The sequence below is a fragment of the Erigeron canadensis genome, chromosome 6, assembly GCF_010389155.1.
Source record: "Erigeron canadensis isolate Cc75 chromosome 6, C_canadensis_v1, whole genome shotgun sequence".
Lineage (NCBI taxonomy): Eukaryota > Viridiplantae > Streptophyta > Magnoliopsida > Asterales > Asteraceae > Erigeron > Erigeron canadensis.
The window spans coordinates 35,851,145-35,867,197 of NC_057766.1; the positions used below are offsets into that span (position 1 = coordinate 35,851,145).

General features: G+C 32.1%; 1 protein-coding gene across 1 annotated transcript; it reads left to right on the forward strand.

Annotated features, from left to right (window-relative positions):
- The first annotated feature begins 4,586 nt into the window (after window positions 1-4,586).
- LOC122604795 (signal recognition particle subunit SRP72-like) lies at window positions 4,587-5,873 on the forward strand. Its single transcript, XM_043777661.1, has 3 exons — window positions 4,587-4,656; window positions 4,716-4,900; window positions 5,187-5,873. Exons 1-3 carry the CDS (start codon window positions 4,587-4,589, stop codon window positions 5,871-5,873), a joined length of 942 nt encoding a protein of 313 aa, XP_043633596.1.
- The last annotated feature ends 10,180 nt before the right edge of the window (window positions 5,874-16,053 follow it).

The following is a 16,053-nucleotide window of genomic DNA, read 5'->3' on the forward strand; positions in this document are numbered from 1 at the left end:
TTCGTAAACTAGATTTTTTGTCATATAATTACATTGCTATAAGTTTTAATTACAGTCATATGAAAAAGACTTTCTCCAAAAATGTAATCATAACCAACTCTTTTTTTTTTCTGAACGGCAAAATTTTGGGCTCAACGGCATTATTCTTCATATACCCAACTTTAATTTCAAAGGATATACCAAAAGACATACTGAAAAAACTTTTGTTTTCATTCCTGATAACATTTTGTCGCAACAAAATTTAAAACTTTTTTTAATGCCAAAAATTTAACCAAAGTTACAACTTTTTTGTAAAAAAAAAAATTCCTCTTTTCCAAGCAATATAATAATCCTTGTGTAAGAGAATGTCAAAGTAGCATTGTATACTTGCCGGCACGCATGTCAGTATCGAGTCTAATCCCTTACAAGCCAACTTGGGATAAAATAAGCACCGATGAAGCATTATTTAGTTGGCTCACGTTCCACAAGTCTTCAATTCACCTTGTTAATATTACTTCATACCCTTTATGGGATAAAATATGTTTAGGAGATATTGGTTGAAATCACTACATGTATTGAAAATGAGACTAAGAATCATTTTAAAACCCAACCATTTAGATGTGTTTGCAAAATGCTTATTTTCTTGTGTTTGATACTCAATTTTCAAATCCAATCCTATTAAACAATAATAATACTGAAAATGAATTATTTGTTCTTATTATTGTGAGTTTTAACAATGGATACTTGTCAATAAAGTTAACTTTGGGCATAGTTGTCAAACTCGTACGAGTTACGAGTCGAGTGAAAAAGTAGGGTAAACGTTGCAGCTCGCTAGATAACTCGTAAATGGTTCTGGTTCAGAAGTTGACTCGCGGTTTTTATATTGACTCGTACCGAGTCAATACAACTCGCACACTCGTACGAGTCTGGATAGAAATGTAAAAGAAACATTTGAAGTATTAAAGTCTTTTTTTAAAGTCCAAAACAACAATATTGACTAAAGTTGAAAAGGTAGTACATGGGCTACAGGCTTTTAGTAGACAATCTCTCCATTCAATCTTATTCCTTTTTCTTTCTTTAATTTCTTTAATCTTTAATTTCTTTTTTTTTCTTTTTCATTCTTTTCCATTTTCCATTAAAGATGATCTATTACTCCATTGTCTAGCAGCTTTTTTTTTCTTCTTTGAGTGTTGATTCTCTCTGTGTGTAAGGTAAAACATTAAACCTTATAACTTATAAACTATAATATTTATTATTCTTTATTTAATTGAAATATTATTAGACTAGATTAGATAATCTGTTGATATTAATATTTTATATTTAACTCTATATTTAATGTCATATATATAATATATCTAATGTCATATTGTCATATATATCTAATGTATGTAAGTTTGCTATCATGTGTCGTTGAATTTTTATATATATAATTTATGAATTGTTTGTTGTATAAGATCGCTAGTTACATCATTTCATATGTTAAATATGCATATATGACCCTTTGTGGTGTAATTTTGGGATAAATTGTAAGTCTATGACTCGAAACTAGCACACATGTAATCTTTTGGTAAATGTATTAGGATAGTAAACTTATCTATATTGTCTATATATAATTTATCGGACTCTTACGAGTCGACTCACGAGTTGAGTCACGAGTCAAAAAATCAAGAATTCGAGTCGAATCGGAAATTACGAGTCAACAACTATGAACTTACATACTCAACTTGAGTGAAATTGAGTGAAACCTTATGTTAGCAATAAAATAGAAATGCTATGGATAGTTAGCAACGAAAAAGAATTACTTGGGTAATATGTTAAAGGACAATTTTCTCTATTGGTATTTATAGTCTGTATCAATATCAATTACGAAGTATATCAGATATTTGTTACGATATTGGGAACTAAATCAATGGTAAATCTAGAGTTCTAAATCAAGTTGGCCTTTTTGGCTTATATAAATTCAAAAAGTGACGGTATTAGTTAGGTGTTAGTTGTCGCAACTAACACCGTATATGAACTATTAAACAATAATATCTAACTTAATAACATTAGAAATTTTTTTCAAAGTATAATATAATGAAAGTTTTAAATAAAATTATTATATCCAATTAAATATGTCATTAACTAAAACAAAAATATAGATAATTTCTAAAAAACATGCATTATTAAAATTGAAACATAAAATGAAAATTTAAAAAATACACATATATGACATCAATTCTTTCTAAGAAATAAAGCCTTATATTGCAGTTTCACAAAGACCATGACATTAGGAAACGAAAAGGAATCATCTACTATGAGGTTAAATCTAAACAGACGTTACATTTATCGAGTTAGATAGGTTGCTTTCAAAATCTACTTAAATGATATGATATTCGGCCTTTGAATGAATTGATGATCGAACCTTTGATTTATGTATACAATGCTAGAATGTTTATCACCGATCCAAACAACGCTGCTTACAATACCACAACATTATTTTGTAAATATATATTAAGGGGAAATGTTAGGTAAAACATATAATATCTATCTGAGGTAAAATATAGGGGATTATATAAAATTCAGGGGAGGTTATGTAAAATTTAAGAGGCTATGTATGTTTATCAAATTCAAAGATTTAATTTGTAATTTTTATTTAAAGTAACAGTATCTAAACTTAGATAAAGTCATTTTTTCATATATTAAACTAGAAGGAAGTAAATGTAAATTTACTATTAAGAAGGATAAGAAGTGATGACTCTCAAAGTGTATGCCTGCTTCTTTCGTGTTCAACCTTTTCAAAACACACCTGAACACTCACTAGTATATTTCAAGGCCAAAGAGCCCTGAAAAATAACTGTTAAATGAGATTTTCTTGTAATTTTGGACGTGTTTACACTTAAATCCGATTGCTCCGAATGCGAAATCGAAGCCGGCGGCGACGGCAATCGCTATTGAAGATCTATTTACAACTCTTAGTCGAATTATAAAAAAATCTGGACATATATAAACGTCTGAATACGAAAAAGCCGTCAAAATCACAGATCAAGGTATATAAATTTATATATACGTATTCTAATTAATTTCGTTTACTTTAAAAAAAAAAATTTATTTTATTGAATTTTATATATTACTGTAATAATTAACATTGTACTGTTTTTACAGTTGTAAAAATAGCTCCTAAGATTGTGGCTTCGATGATGCTCTTTTCTGCTATTGTTTCCTTGTCGAAAAAGTTTTCAATCGATTTCGGTTTCGTTAAGAGAGAAATACGTGACACTTAGTAGTATTTGGAAAGAGAGAAATAGCAGAGAATTTAAACAGATTAGTACGTGAACACTTATATATATAAGTTAAATTACTGATTTATGATGTGTTATCGATTTTTTTTGGATAAGTTTATCAATTGTGGAGCTGTTTTAGTAATGTGATTTCTTTTTATGATGAAAGGTATGTAAAATGTACGTTTGTATGATTGTGATTTACTCGATAATGTTATGTTTACAGTTTATCATAATGTTTGGGTTCTTGGACTAGCTGGTAAGCGTAGCGAATATTATACAGTGATCCTGATAGTTACCCGAGGAGGGGATTTGGATATCATGAGAAACAGTATTACGTCGTGTTGGAAACAAAATTATTTAGCTATCTGCCATCATTTACTTCACGAGTTTTTGAGTCAATTTTTTTGCCTCAATTATGCATTTTATTTTTCCACTTGATCTATAAACAGGCATACCTGCTTATTCGGACAAAATAAGTTAGATGATGATTTTGACTCCCTGAAAGGCCTAGAAAATGACTCTACAACAATGTTGTTAGAATCACAGATTCTATCTTGTCAACAAAAAATGGATGTTTCTGCGAATATATACCAAAAACGTCAGAAATAAAAAAAAACAGAAGCTTTGAGCTGGCTTACGATACTGCATGCTCATTGGTTGAAAAGAACAAGCTCTCAGATGCTGAGTAACTCCTACTGTCAGCCCAAAGGTAGGTAGTTGCCGTTAAACACATATTGCATCACATAGTTTGGTGTCAAAAACAATGCATGTGAAACTAGGTTAAATGCAGAGTAGATTGCATACATATTTGGCTGTTCATGAAGTTATCTTATAGAAGAATAGTGTGTCACATACATATGCAGTCGCTTGTAGCAGTGATCTTCGGAATTTGGATCATTTTGTCTTGGTTAGAAGTAAATGCAAAGTTTAACTGTGAGGATAATGGATCATTTTGTGCTGTTTGGGGTTGGTATTGGGGAGCAAAGCCGAGGCCGATGGGGCTAGGCAGAAGAATTCTTTTTTGATTGGTTTTTTTGGCCTACCTGACCTAATTTTATATATCTTAAACAATATATATGGCATCTTGTATATATGTCTGCATATATTGTAACCTTTGATGTTGTAAACTTGTAATAGAATCGCTGCATCGGGGTGTTTCTTTTCTTTTCTTTTTCAAAAGATTTAAAAGTGATCTGCTACCATTTAGTTTTCAAGCTTAGTTCCTTCTTATGCTCGTTATAGCCTATAGGCCGTCGTGATCATGTATAATGCATAGAAATGTACATGATAAACTCACTAGATATACTGTAATCTGTGACAGAATTGGTCGGGAGACATTAATGGATGTATTTTTCTGATGATGAAATAGATATTAAGTTGGCACCCGTAGCAGTGCAAGGCCTATGTACAGCAGGTAAGAAGCAGCATATGAAGTTCCTATTATCATACTCCTTGCAATCATAACTAAATCAGTATTTCTACTTCAGCTGTTGGGAAACAAACAAGGAGCCATTGCATCTTATACAGACCTTATCAATCGGAACTTGCCCGATGAGTCTTCAAATGAAATAGCAATTAACAAATTAATAGCATTGAAGGGTCCTAAAGATATATCCGATGGCCTAAAGAAGCTTGATCGTTTGATAGAAAAGAACAATGTAGATCAAAGCTTTAAACTTGTACCTGAGTTAACAGAAGGAATCGATTTACATCAATAGAGTCCTGTTGCTACTCCATTCAAACAAGATACATGAGGTCATAATAACTGTTGTTTTTCCTTTCATTTCTTTCTATTTTATCTCTTGTTGTTGGACATTAATTTCATTGATGAAACTCATCAATGAAATACCTATACTCCTTCAAGCTGCTATCTTTGTTAGAGAAAACAAGGCGGTAAAAACTGAAGAAATGCTAGTGAAATATGCAGAGAAGTTTCCTGAATAGCCAGAGATCCTTCTGCTGGCCAGGGCACAGATTGCAGCAGCTGCAGGGCATCCTCAGGTTGCATCGGAATCTTTATTAAAGATACCTGATATTCAGCACATGCCCGCTACTGTTGCCACTCTTGCATCTCTCAAAGAACGCGCCAGAGACATAAATGGTGCTAGTTCCAGGCTCGATTCTGCGATTAGTTATTGGTCAAATGCCATGACTGAAGAGAGTAAGCTGAGTGTTATCATGCAAGAGGCCACAGCTTTTAAGCTTAAACACGGGAAAAAAGAGGAAGCATCACAACTCTATGAAAAGCTTGTAAAAATCCATAATAGCATCGATGCGTTATTAAGGTTGATACAAACGTCTGCTAATACCGATGTCGAAACGGCAGTAACTTATGCGAAACAACTCAAACCTCTTCCTGGTTTGATATCTGTCGATGTAAATGCCTTGGAGAAAACATCTGGTGCAAAACACATTAAAAACGGGTCTCACTTGGCGAACAAGATTGAACTTTATGAAACAAAAAGCAAGGATAGAGCAAAGAAGAAAAGGAAAAGAAAGCCAAGGTACCCGAAAAGGTTTGACCCAGCTAAACCAGGTCCAGCACTAGATCCAGAGCGATGGATACCTAGTAGAGAGAGATCTAGCTTCAGGTTAAAGAGGAAAGATAAGAGGGTGGCTCAGATTAGATGATCTCAGGGTGCAGCGATTAAAGAAACCCCTAATAGTGGAAACACGAAATCAAGCCAGTCCTCAAACGCAAAAGTATCTTTGTACTCTTGACTAATAAGATTTTCAAGGCAGTTCCAACATGTTGCTTAGAGGTGTATTTAGATTGTTTTCTGGTGGTTTTTAGCCATCAATGAGCAAAAGGCAGGATATATTATACTGTTTAACAAGAAGATTATAACAATGCTCTGTCTTCTATGAGAGATTAAAACCGCCGCAATATTTGTGCTTCTTGGTGAATTAGCTACACAGGCACATGCTGTTTCTGAAGGTTTAGTTGATTGATCTAGGTTTTAGCCATGAGATTACTTTCTGGTGGGTTGGGTCTCTCTCTTGGGCGGTGCATCAAACGTTTACTAGCTCTTAGTTATGAGGATTCTTGATTGAACTAGGATTTAGTGATGTTGGCTTCTGTGAAAAAATCCGGGGTTTTGTTATGTTATGTAAGAGTTGTAATCGATAAAGTCTATTTTAAAAATACTGGTAGCAGTTTTGTTTTGTTAAATGTAGTAACCCTTCGTGTTACATCCGAGTTTCCAAAATTTGAAGATTGTACATAAAGTGTTTCGATTAAATGCCTTCGTATATTAAGCTAAAACACTTGAAGATAGAATGACATGAAAGTTCACTCATAAATCATAATTGCACATTTATTGTGAACTGAAAGCTTCTTTTCCATTTGAATAGAACTTCCTGGGTTTTATGTGTTTTTTTCATCTATTTACTTTGCAGGAATATAACGTTAACTTGGTAAGTCAGTAGTTTGACATAGCGTTGTGTATTTCATGTATGGGTATTTGGTTGCTATGTTGATGCAGGCTTCTTATGCTTTCTTTGGTGGATTGTGTTAGTAAAAAGGCGATTGAATCAACAATCAGAAGATATCACCAAACCCACCATATTAAGTCTAGTAGAATAATGAATCGCTTGTTCTTCTTCTTCCATTACTGTTTACTGGTTTTCAGTAATCTGATTATGTTGAAATAGCTGGTTCGTATACTGATCCTTTCAAGCAAACATTGAGAACATGAAAGATGAATTATTCCTGTCACATTTCGTTTTATGCATGTTGATATATCGTTATTTATTATTGCACCCGTATGGCTGCCTGGCTTGCACGATAGTTAATATGGTTGCAGGTAATCGCAAATCCTTGCAGCCAGACGTGTTAATACGAAGATGGTCTAATACTTGGCTGGTGTGGCATTGCCGATTTTTGCAGCCAGATGCCTGTATGCAAAGTTGGTTATTGCAAATAAGTTAGCTTTCTATTCTTGCATCCAGGTATAATTTCAACTTGCGACTTTGGTGATCACAATATGCTTACAATTCGATTGTTCTTTATGACCCCTTAGATTCAAATCTTATGGTAGATCCAATTGGGAATGTTTGGATATAGTTGAAAGGACCGGGTTTGGGATCGTTCACCCCAATGGTCAAAGTTAGTGTTCGTGGAGAGTTGTGGGTTTTAGTTTATTTAGGTATTTGTCCAGTCTAAAGTTTTGATGTCGTTTGGTTAATTGTATTGTGTATTTTATGCTGTAGATTTTCAGTTTTAAAAATTGTGGCTGTTTTAAAAACATAATTGTTTCGGATCATGTCTAAATTCGAGCATCGTAATTGTTCAGGGAAATAGAGTACAGTATGTGGTTGACAAATTGTATTTTATTGAAAGTGAGTCGATCTGATCAATTATATAATCTATTAGGAAAATGAACAAAAGGGAAATCGAGATAAAGCCGGCTGAAACTTTTAACATGTCAAAATCTACCAGCTTACCACAATCAACACATACCTAAGCAGTTAAACACTTCAACATAAATCTCAAGAAGAAGAGTTTAGTGGTGAAAGTGTGAAACTATACACGGTAAAAGGCTGGTTGGTAAAATATAAAAACTAAAAGACTGGGGGAAAAAAAAAGAATATCTCAGTAAATTGGTAGTCAAATTATAGAACACCAAAATTTTGATAGCCAGATAGTAAAAACCAAATAGAAATTTTGCCATACTACCATTTCATCGTGTTACATCTCTTTGCTGTTTTGATAAACGTATAATCATCGTATGTTAACTGATCAATGACATTACAAGTGACATCAAACTTTTATCATGTTCTTCATGAACACAGGAGGAGTGCCTGTGCTCTTGGAATTTCATGCCAACTTTAACCTGTAATATTAGAAGGAATCTTGAAATGGTATAGTTCTTGGCCTGTACCACTTGTGACTTGTCTAGCAACTACCCTTGAGATCTAGATACTCGAAAAAACCCCGAATTAGTACATATCTTGTGTTTGGACCATCACAACACTGGTGACACATTCAAGGTTAAATCATTATAAGAATTAAGAATTTTAAGCCAGGAAACTCTCTGGACCATCATAGCACCTTTTGTGGCAACTTCTTTGTCAAGATGATTCGCTGATATGATAACTTCTTTTTTTGTCTGTAATCCTTGTTTAAAATTTGGTCTAGTGGATTTATAAGCATGTCAAAAATTATAGTTGAGAAAAATAGGAAATAGTAAATATTAACCTTGGAAACAAAACACTGTAGAACATAAACTTCTGGGACAACAATGTTTTTGATTATGAGTTAACTATCGGTAATTCGGTAAACGTTTATGGAGTTCCCTACCGGAAATACCGAGGTACACTAGGCCACTTTTTATGGCCTTATTGAGTTATTGGGCTACTTATTGGACTGATCTACTTTGCTTATTTCTTCATCGTGTAGAAGCCATATATATGTAACCTATAGAGTTATATTATATCCCAATTGAATAACAACTTTTCGGAAAGAATTTAACACTCTTATTTAATCCACCCGCAAAAAATAAACAGTTTTATGTAATCAGTATATGTTGAGCCACACCCTACACAAATCTGGTTGAGTTATTGGACAAAAAAAATAGTAAAAATATCTCTTATACCATGACCATGAAGGCAAAATAAATTCTTCAAAAGAAAAGTCTATGTTATTAAAGTTTGAAACTATATATGAATCATAAAAAGACAGCAGATAGCAAAGAAACTTACGTTATTTGGTATGTTTTAAATGTCACACCTAATTGGCTAATTGAATTTTAAAGCTAACAAATGCATATTCGTGACTCAATCTCATACATTGCTTCAACACATCAAGAAAAAGTTGCATCAAAAAAATAAATGATCTTTCACCAAGAAATATAGTTTTCATGTTATTATCATTTATATGCGTTTGCTACTTTTGGACATGGATTAAAATATGTTGACATTTGAACCCGCCTCATTTAATTTGTTGGTGGTGTAGTTTGTACATACCCAATGACTTCTATGTCCATTTGCATAATAATCTTTAAATTTAATAAAAATGCACAAAAATCCCTAACTATGTTTTGTAGAGATAAATTTGATTATCGCTTTCTTAATGATCATTTCTTAATGATCATTGTAATAGAGGTATCTATGATTTTTTTTGGGAAAGACATGTATTAAATCATAACTTTAACTCACCATACAAAGGTAAGTGTTACTCAATGTAGATTTAAATTGTTTTAACCGAATTTTTCAGCTATAGCAGAATAGGTTATCTGGAAAAAAAAAAACTCTTTTATGTGTCAGCTGACGTACTGTCTGATGCATCTATGACTTTTTTTTTTTTGAATGTTCGTGTCACAGGACGGATAGCCGTTACATCCATACGGGCAAGCAGTCACTAGCGACCGATCCATGAAGTCAGGTACCACAGGGGAGGGAGAACCCACCAATTTAACCGCTACAGAAGACACGATGTTAAATGGAAGTAAAACCTCGCATGCTCCGACTCGAACCCTGGTCTCCTAAGATCCAAACATCATTGCAGGACTTTGGAATGCCACTAGGGTTTTTAACCCATTGGCTCTATGACTTATTTTATAGAAGAAAAATGTATTATTGTGCTGGTGAGTGTATGTCAAGATACATCTAATTAATCAGATTTTATCAGTTTATATTTTAAAGTTATAGATTGATCAATTAATAATAATTGCATCTGTAATAGTTTTCGACGGAAGATAATTTGAAACATTGATTAAATGCACCTTAATATGTGTCTTTACAACCCAACTTACAATACTCGTACTTTTTCATTGATACATGTGGAAATGAACCATACTTATTCAAAAAAAAATTACTGAGTGTGTTATATTTTATGCTTGGGAATCCGGAGAACTTCAAGAAGCCAAACGAAAGTATGTTTATCAAAATGTGAAAGTAAATTTCTTTTCCCATTGATTTATATAAGCCTAGGAGACAAAGATGTTTTGATATGTGGATGACTGTCCAAAACATGGCAACCCAAATATGTTGCGATTGCTCTACAACACATGTATTTGTTTTCTTGTTTTTGTTATTTTGTTATCTTGTTTTTGGTTTTTTTTGTAAACAAAAGTTGTTGGAAACAAGGTGAAGGGGAAACACAAAAAGGGTAAAGTTGTAATCCAGATTTGGGATGTACAAATCTCAAGGGTGCACGTGACTTATGGTTCACTTGCACGTGTGTTTAATGTCTTGATATATGCATTCAATGTCTCATGCCCGAAGGACATCGTCGTTTATTTTAATCGTGTGACATTATTTCTTCTTGACTTCAATCCCCATGAGTTTTAAACAGATTTAATTTAGTGTTGTTTAATAATGTTGCTTCTTTTTTTTCATTTTAGTTCTACTAAAACCCAAAAATCAATTATTAATAATAATTTATCGTTTTTACGGTGTCTATATTACTTCGCGTAATATTTAAATCCAACCCATGACTATAAATGTTACTCCGTATACATTACTCTTTTTTTTTGTTTTTCCATATAATAGAAATGCAAGACATTACTTATAAGACAAAATCAATTTTCTTATGTTAAAGTCGTTAATTATAATGTACTTTTACCATGTATCGTTGGGGTCATTATAGTCTTAATTTGTTAAAAACCTAATATATTTATACCATATATCAAAAGCTATCTACTACAACCAACCATCTTTCAAAAAAAACCCAACTGTATTGTAGAAATGTTATAACAATAATCCGTTGAGATGACTTGTCGTTTTCTTCAGTTCTCAGCGAGCTAATTCAACATAAATTAACGATAAGTTTGTTGAATCATCACTTATTTTATAAGTCAAAATTGGGCGAAAATTAATCAGAAAAGTTGATCCTAAATGATCAAATTATTGACATTGACAAATTTATGTGACCTACATTTACCTTTTGGTAACAAACCAATTATGTGTGAATCCTTGTAATGTTTTCTCTTTTATCCAAAATGAAAAATTCACTAATAGAAGGTTGATAACCACTTTCAGATCAACATCCAAAAGATGTTGCCTCCATTCTTCCTCTATTATAAAGATTTTTGCATGTTGGTCCAAATTACTAAGTGTAATCTCTTTGTATTTGCATTTTACATAGGTTGTATTTGTAAAAATAGATCTTAAATCTTAATAGGCCTACACTAAATTTTTATATATCCTCAATTTTCTTTTTTATACCACCACCATTTACGAATAACCTACAAAGATATATATGCTAATAAAATGTCTAATAATATGCCTATATACATATAGTATGATATTTTAGTTGTTTAAAAAAAAACATATAATATGATATTAGAATTGGCCGGTTATCGTAAAACAAGAATTAAAGTAAAACAAATAGAACAAGATCCGGATCCTTAAATCATGATAAAATGATGCACGAAGATTTACAAAGCACAAGTATATGTATTGATCCACGGTGATTTTTAGTGAATATAAACCTTTTTTTTTTTCGAGCGGCGAAAAGTTATATTAATAAAATGGCAAAGATTGAAAGCTTTCAAAAACTATTTGTTACCACGCTTTAATATATGATGTACTATTCATGTGTCTCTTTTATGTACAAATGCCATGCCAGGATACATAATGCCACGCTAGAAAACATATATATAATGCCATGCTAGAAAACATAATGTGCTATTCATACATCTCTTTTTGTACAATAGGGTACAAAAATACCATATGTACAATGATGCACTTCGGGGTTTTCTTTTTGATATTTTTTACCTGTGATTAACATATTTTGAAATTAATATTACTAGCTAGACTTTGATTTATTTATTTTAATTTCTTTACATATGCATCTCTACAATATATATGCTTTAGATATATATCTTTAATAATTATAAATTTTTCGTTAATAGAAATGAATTAAGTAATTAATGTCTAACAAAACATATATTGTAACACGAAGATTTTTTTTTCTTCAAGACATCTATTATATTTTAAGAAACATAAATATGGACAAAAAAAATGTCGGTAAGTTATCCAATTTCATTTTTAACATGTATTATTTATTAAGTTGTGTATATTAGGGATGTGCAAATGGCCCGACTTGGCCCGACCCGCGAAAATCCGGCCCGGCCTCGCGACCCGCGAATGCATGAAAATCGAAACCGTGACCTGGCCCGTGAATGTTCGGGCCGGTTCGGTTCGGGTACGGGCGGGTTACGGGTTTCCTTAACTTTTTTTCGGTTTTTGCCTTCACCCGACCCAGCCTGGCCCGACCCGCGTGACCCGGAACCCACGAAAACCACAAATGCATGACCCGTGACCCGGCCCGTTTGGGATTCGGGCGGATCGATTCCGGTTTGGGCACGGGTCAACGGTTTTTTTGCTTATCCCTAGTTTATATATGCACTCCGATTTCATTTTGAACCTACTTAATCCAGCTCATCATGCAACCAACCAAATTCATTTTATAACCCAAATCGTATTACTTTGGTTAAAGAAAAAAATAACTGATCAGTAAGTTGTATCTCAATGAACTAAAGTTTACATTATCAGAAAATATATATATAGAGAGAGAGAGAGGGGGGGAGGGGCTATTTGGTAATGTTCATGTGAGAAATGTTCACATATGAACATGGTAATTATTATGTATAACATTATCTGTTCATATTTGAACGCATTTGTTCACTTATACATTCATGTATGAACATTAAATTATAATTTAAAATTTTCATGGTTCTTTCAATTTAGATAATTCTCACATGATCGAACTTTTTTCATAGACTATATATATATAATGTTGATGATTCTCAATCTAAACGGTTGAAGTGATTAAATACCCAGCTATTTTTATAATAGAAGGTAATGAGGTTAAGTCTCATGCATGATATAATTTCCGGTTCCCTGCTTCCATGTTAAAAATATGGAGTCTTTTTCATTTATAAATAGGATTTCATAATCAGGTAAAATAATAACCATAAGTAATTTCAATTTATCGTTATAAAAATTGTAAAAAACAATAAATAATGATGTTGGAATGTCAATTTGGAGAACAGTGTAGTAGTTTATTTGTTTGTGTGTAGCAATTAAATGAAGTGGCCCAAATGGTACAATCAATTGGACCCTACCAAACACTATTTCCCCATCCTCAAACACATCATCGTTTTGCACCATTGTACAATCAAGTAATGCGTACTTTTGTGTATCAACAGTCAACAATCACTGTCTTTTTTACACTATAGTACAATCAATTTATGCGTATATACTAACTTATAAAACTACTGTCATTTTAATTAAACAAACACATATGTTAATTAGTAAATAAAAAAAATGCATATACAATGTGCATTTGTGTGTATGAACAGTCAACAATCACTGTCAAGTTTGAATAATCACCACTTATATACAAATTTGAACCATTAATCCTTGTACAATATATGTGTGTATTTCTTTGTCTGTGGTCAGCTAAGCATTGACTAGCTAGTGTCATTTCACACAATGTACAAACGGACAATGCTGATATAAAAATAGTAATAATAGTAAAATAGTAATATATATGTATTAACAGTCAACAATTACTGTACTACATTTTAGGTTGACAACAATTTACTCAAATTTATCACCTTCATTTAAACTATGTCGTTAATATTGAGCGGTGGCTACTTACTTCCATGCAGATGTACTTGCATGACAATTAAATTGCGTGGGTAAAAATATTTATTGTAAATATACGTGATTTGGTATATATATATACCTCTGTATTTATGTGTGTATTTGTATATGGTACGTGTTGGTGTATCAATATACATACATGTACATATGTATAATGTTATATATATGTAACATATATTATTATAGCAAATTAACCAATAGCTAGCTAGCAATAATTAGAGGCAAGTAATGAGTATGAGCATTTTACTAAAAGCCTTTGATTGTGGAAGCTCAAAAATAGTCAACGGGTAGTTTAGTCAAACAAAAAGCTATAATCATCATCTTAATTACTACTAAATATAAAAAAAATTTAGCTTAATTTCTTCATTAATTAGTTTTAGATCGAGTTTTTTTTTTAATCTTTGGTGTCAAAAATAAATAAATATAAATAGACGGTATATGGACAGGCTAATGAAATCATGAGATTGAAGAAAGAGCTAGTACTTCATATGCACTCGTCCTTTTGCAGTGCAATAGTTGGACATAAGGCAATAGTCTCTTTGTAATGGGTGAGATTCTAGGATCAAACCTTAAAAGTGCAGGGTTTTATCCCTAATTACTGTCGTGCCTTCGGGCGACTAGTTATGGGGTTTTTCATCCTACCAGGTATTAAAGAGTAAGAAGGTATGTAAAAACTAGCTTAAGCTAGAGCTTCGCTGCGATAATTAATCCACACCTTTCATAAAAAAAAAAACTTAATATGCACTCATTTGTATCTGGAGTTAATTTGGGAAAAAGGTACGACGTATTCACTTGTTATGGACACATCAACTCTAATTTATAACAGCTGACAAATAATCATTATATACTCTATATATAAGCAAAATATATGCTAGCTAGCTAGCTACAAGAAATTATCTTGAATTTGGACAGGGCAGCATGCAGTAAACAGGAAAACAATTCTAAATTTCCAATCAATCCCAGATAATATTACATATATTTTTTTTTTATTTTGTCTATTTGTAATCCATTTCAATGAACATATGCAGCATATACTATAACCTAGCTAACATCCTCTTCGATCTTGCTTCGGATAATCGGAGGGCCAAAACAGAACCGAATTAAATTCGACTGTTCCAAAGTGCCCAAACCGATGTTCGAATCGTGGCATCTCATAGCGCCATCTTTTAATTGAAGCGATCCAGATGTCTTGTAATATTAGTTTAGAAGCTAGCTAGCTGCCTTCACGCAATTTTATTCTAATTTAAATCTTTCATTAATTCCATCTTCAATACCGCTTATATGTTGCTAATTAAATAAATATATATATTTTGGTTTTGAAGCCGCCAATTGTTTGATGTAAGTTAATTATTGTAATAAAAATTAACTTTTATATTGTATAAAAAGCAAAGAATTGCATTAGGCAAAGAAAAAGGAATCAAAAGATGTGAGTTTCGGTTATATATACATCTTCAATATATTCATTTATACATCATCACATCAATCACCTCAAAGGTGATTCTTCATTCTACATGTATATGACTTATATATTTTGTGTTTTTAAAGTGGAATTGATTTTGTTTTCTTATGATTCAATTCAACAATAATTCCAGTCAAAAAAGCGAAAAATCTTAAAAGTCGATACTAATCATTAGATGTAAATTGTAAAAATCATTATCTGAGTCAAAAGTGATTTAATAAAAACGACTGCATGTACAAAGATTTACTTTTATAAATCCGCCATGTAACTCTTACAACTATATGTATGTTGAGATATATACCTTTACATTGAATTGTATGTCTCGTAGAGTTTAATATACACAAATTGTGATTTCCCTCTCTTTTTTTTTTTATAGTACTAGACTAGCTAGTAGTAATTTACATGTAACTTATATACTATCTAATTAATAATTAAGCATTCTTTATAAACATTCCCTCTAAAATATGTGTAACGGCATTTGAAACTTTAGGACCTTTTTGGAAAAGTGTGGATACTATATATGTCATTTTGATGGTCCACGAATGCACAACTTATGTTAGATTTAAATTAGACAAGAAAGTAAATAAGAAGACAAATAACAAGAACAATAACAAGTTCAATTGTAATAAATCAATGCAAGGATGATCATATGTATCATTGATTAAACGATGAATACATGGTTGATCTTACACACTTGACTTACAAGAATACAAAAGAACAAAGGTAATTGCTAAG

Bases quoted from the DNA above. Each gene is read 5' to 3' on its own strand.
- LOC122604795 (XM_043777661.1), top strand. From the start codon at position 4,587: ATGTATTTTTCTGATGATGAAATAGATATTAAGTTGGCACCCGTAGCA. The intron at 4,657-4,715 runs GTAAGAAGCAGC...TAACTAAATCAG, and splicing joins GCAAGGCCTATGTACAGCAG to TATTTCTACTTCAGCTGTTG. The intron at 4,901-5,186 runs GTAGATCAAAGC...TTTCCTGAATAG, and splicing joins GTTTGATAGAAAAGAACAAT to CCAGAGATCCTTCTGCTGGC.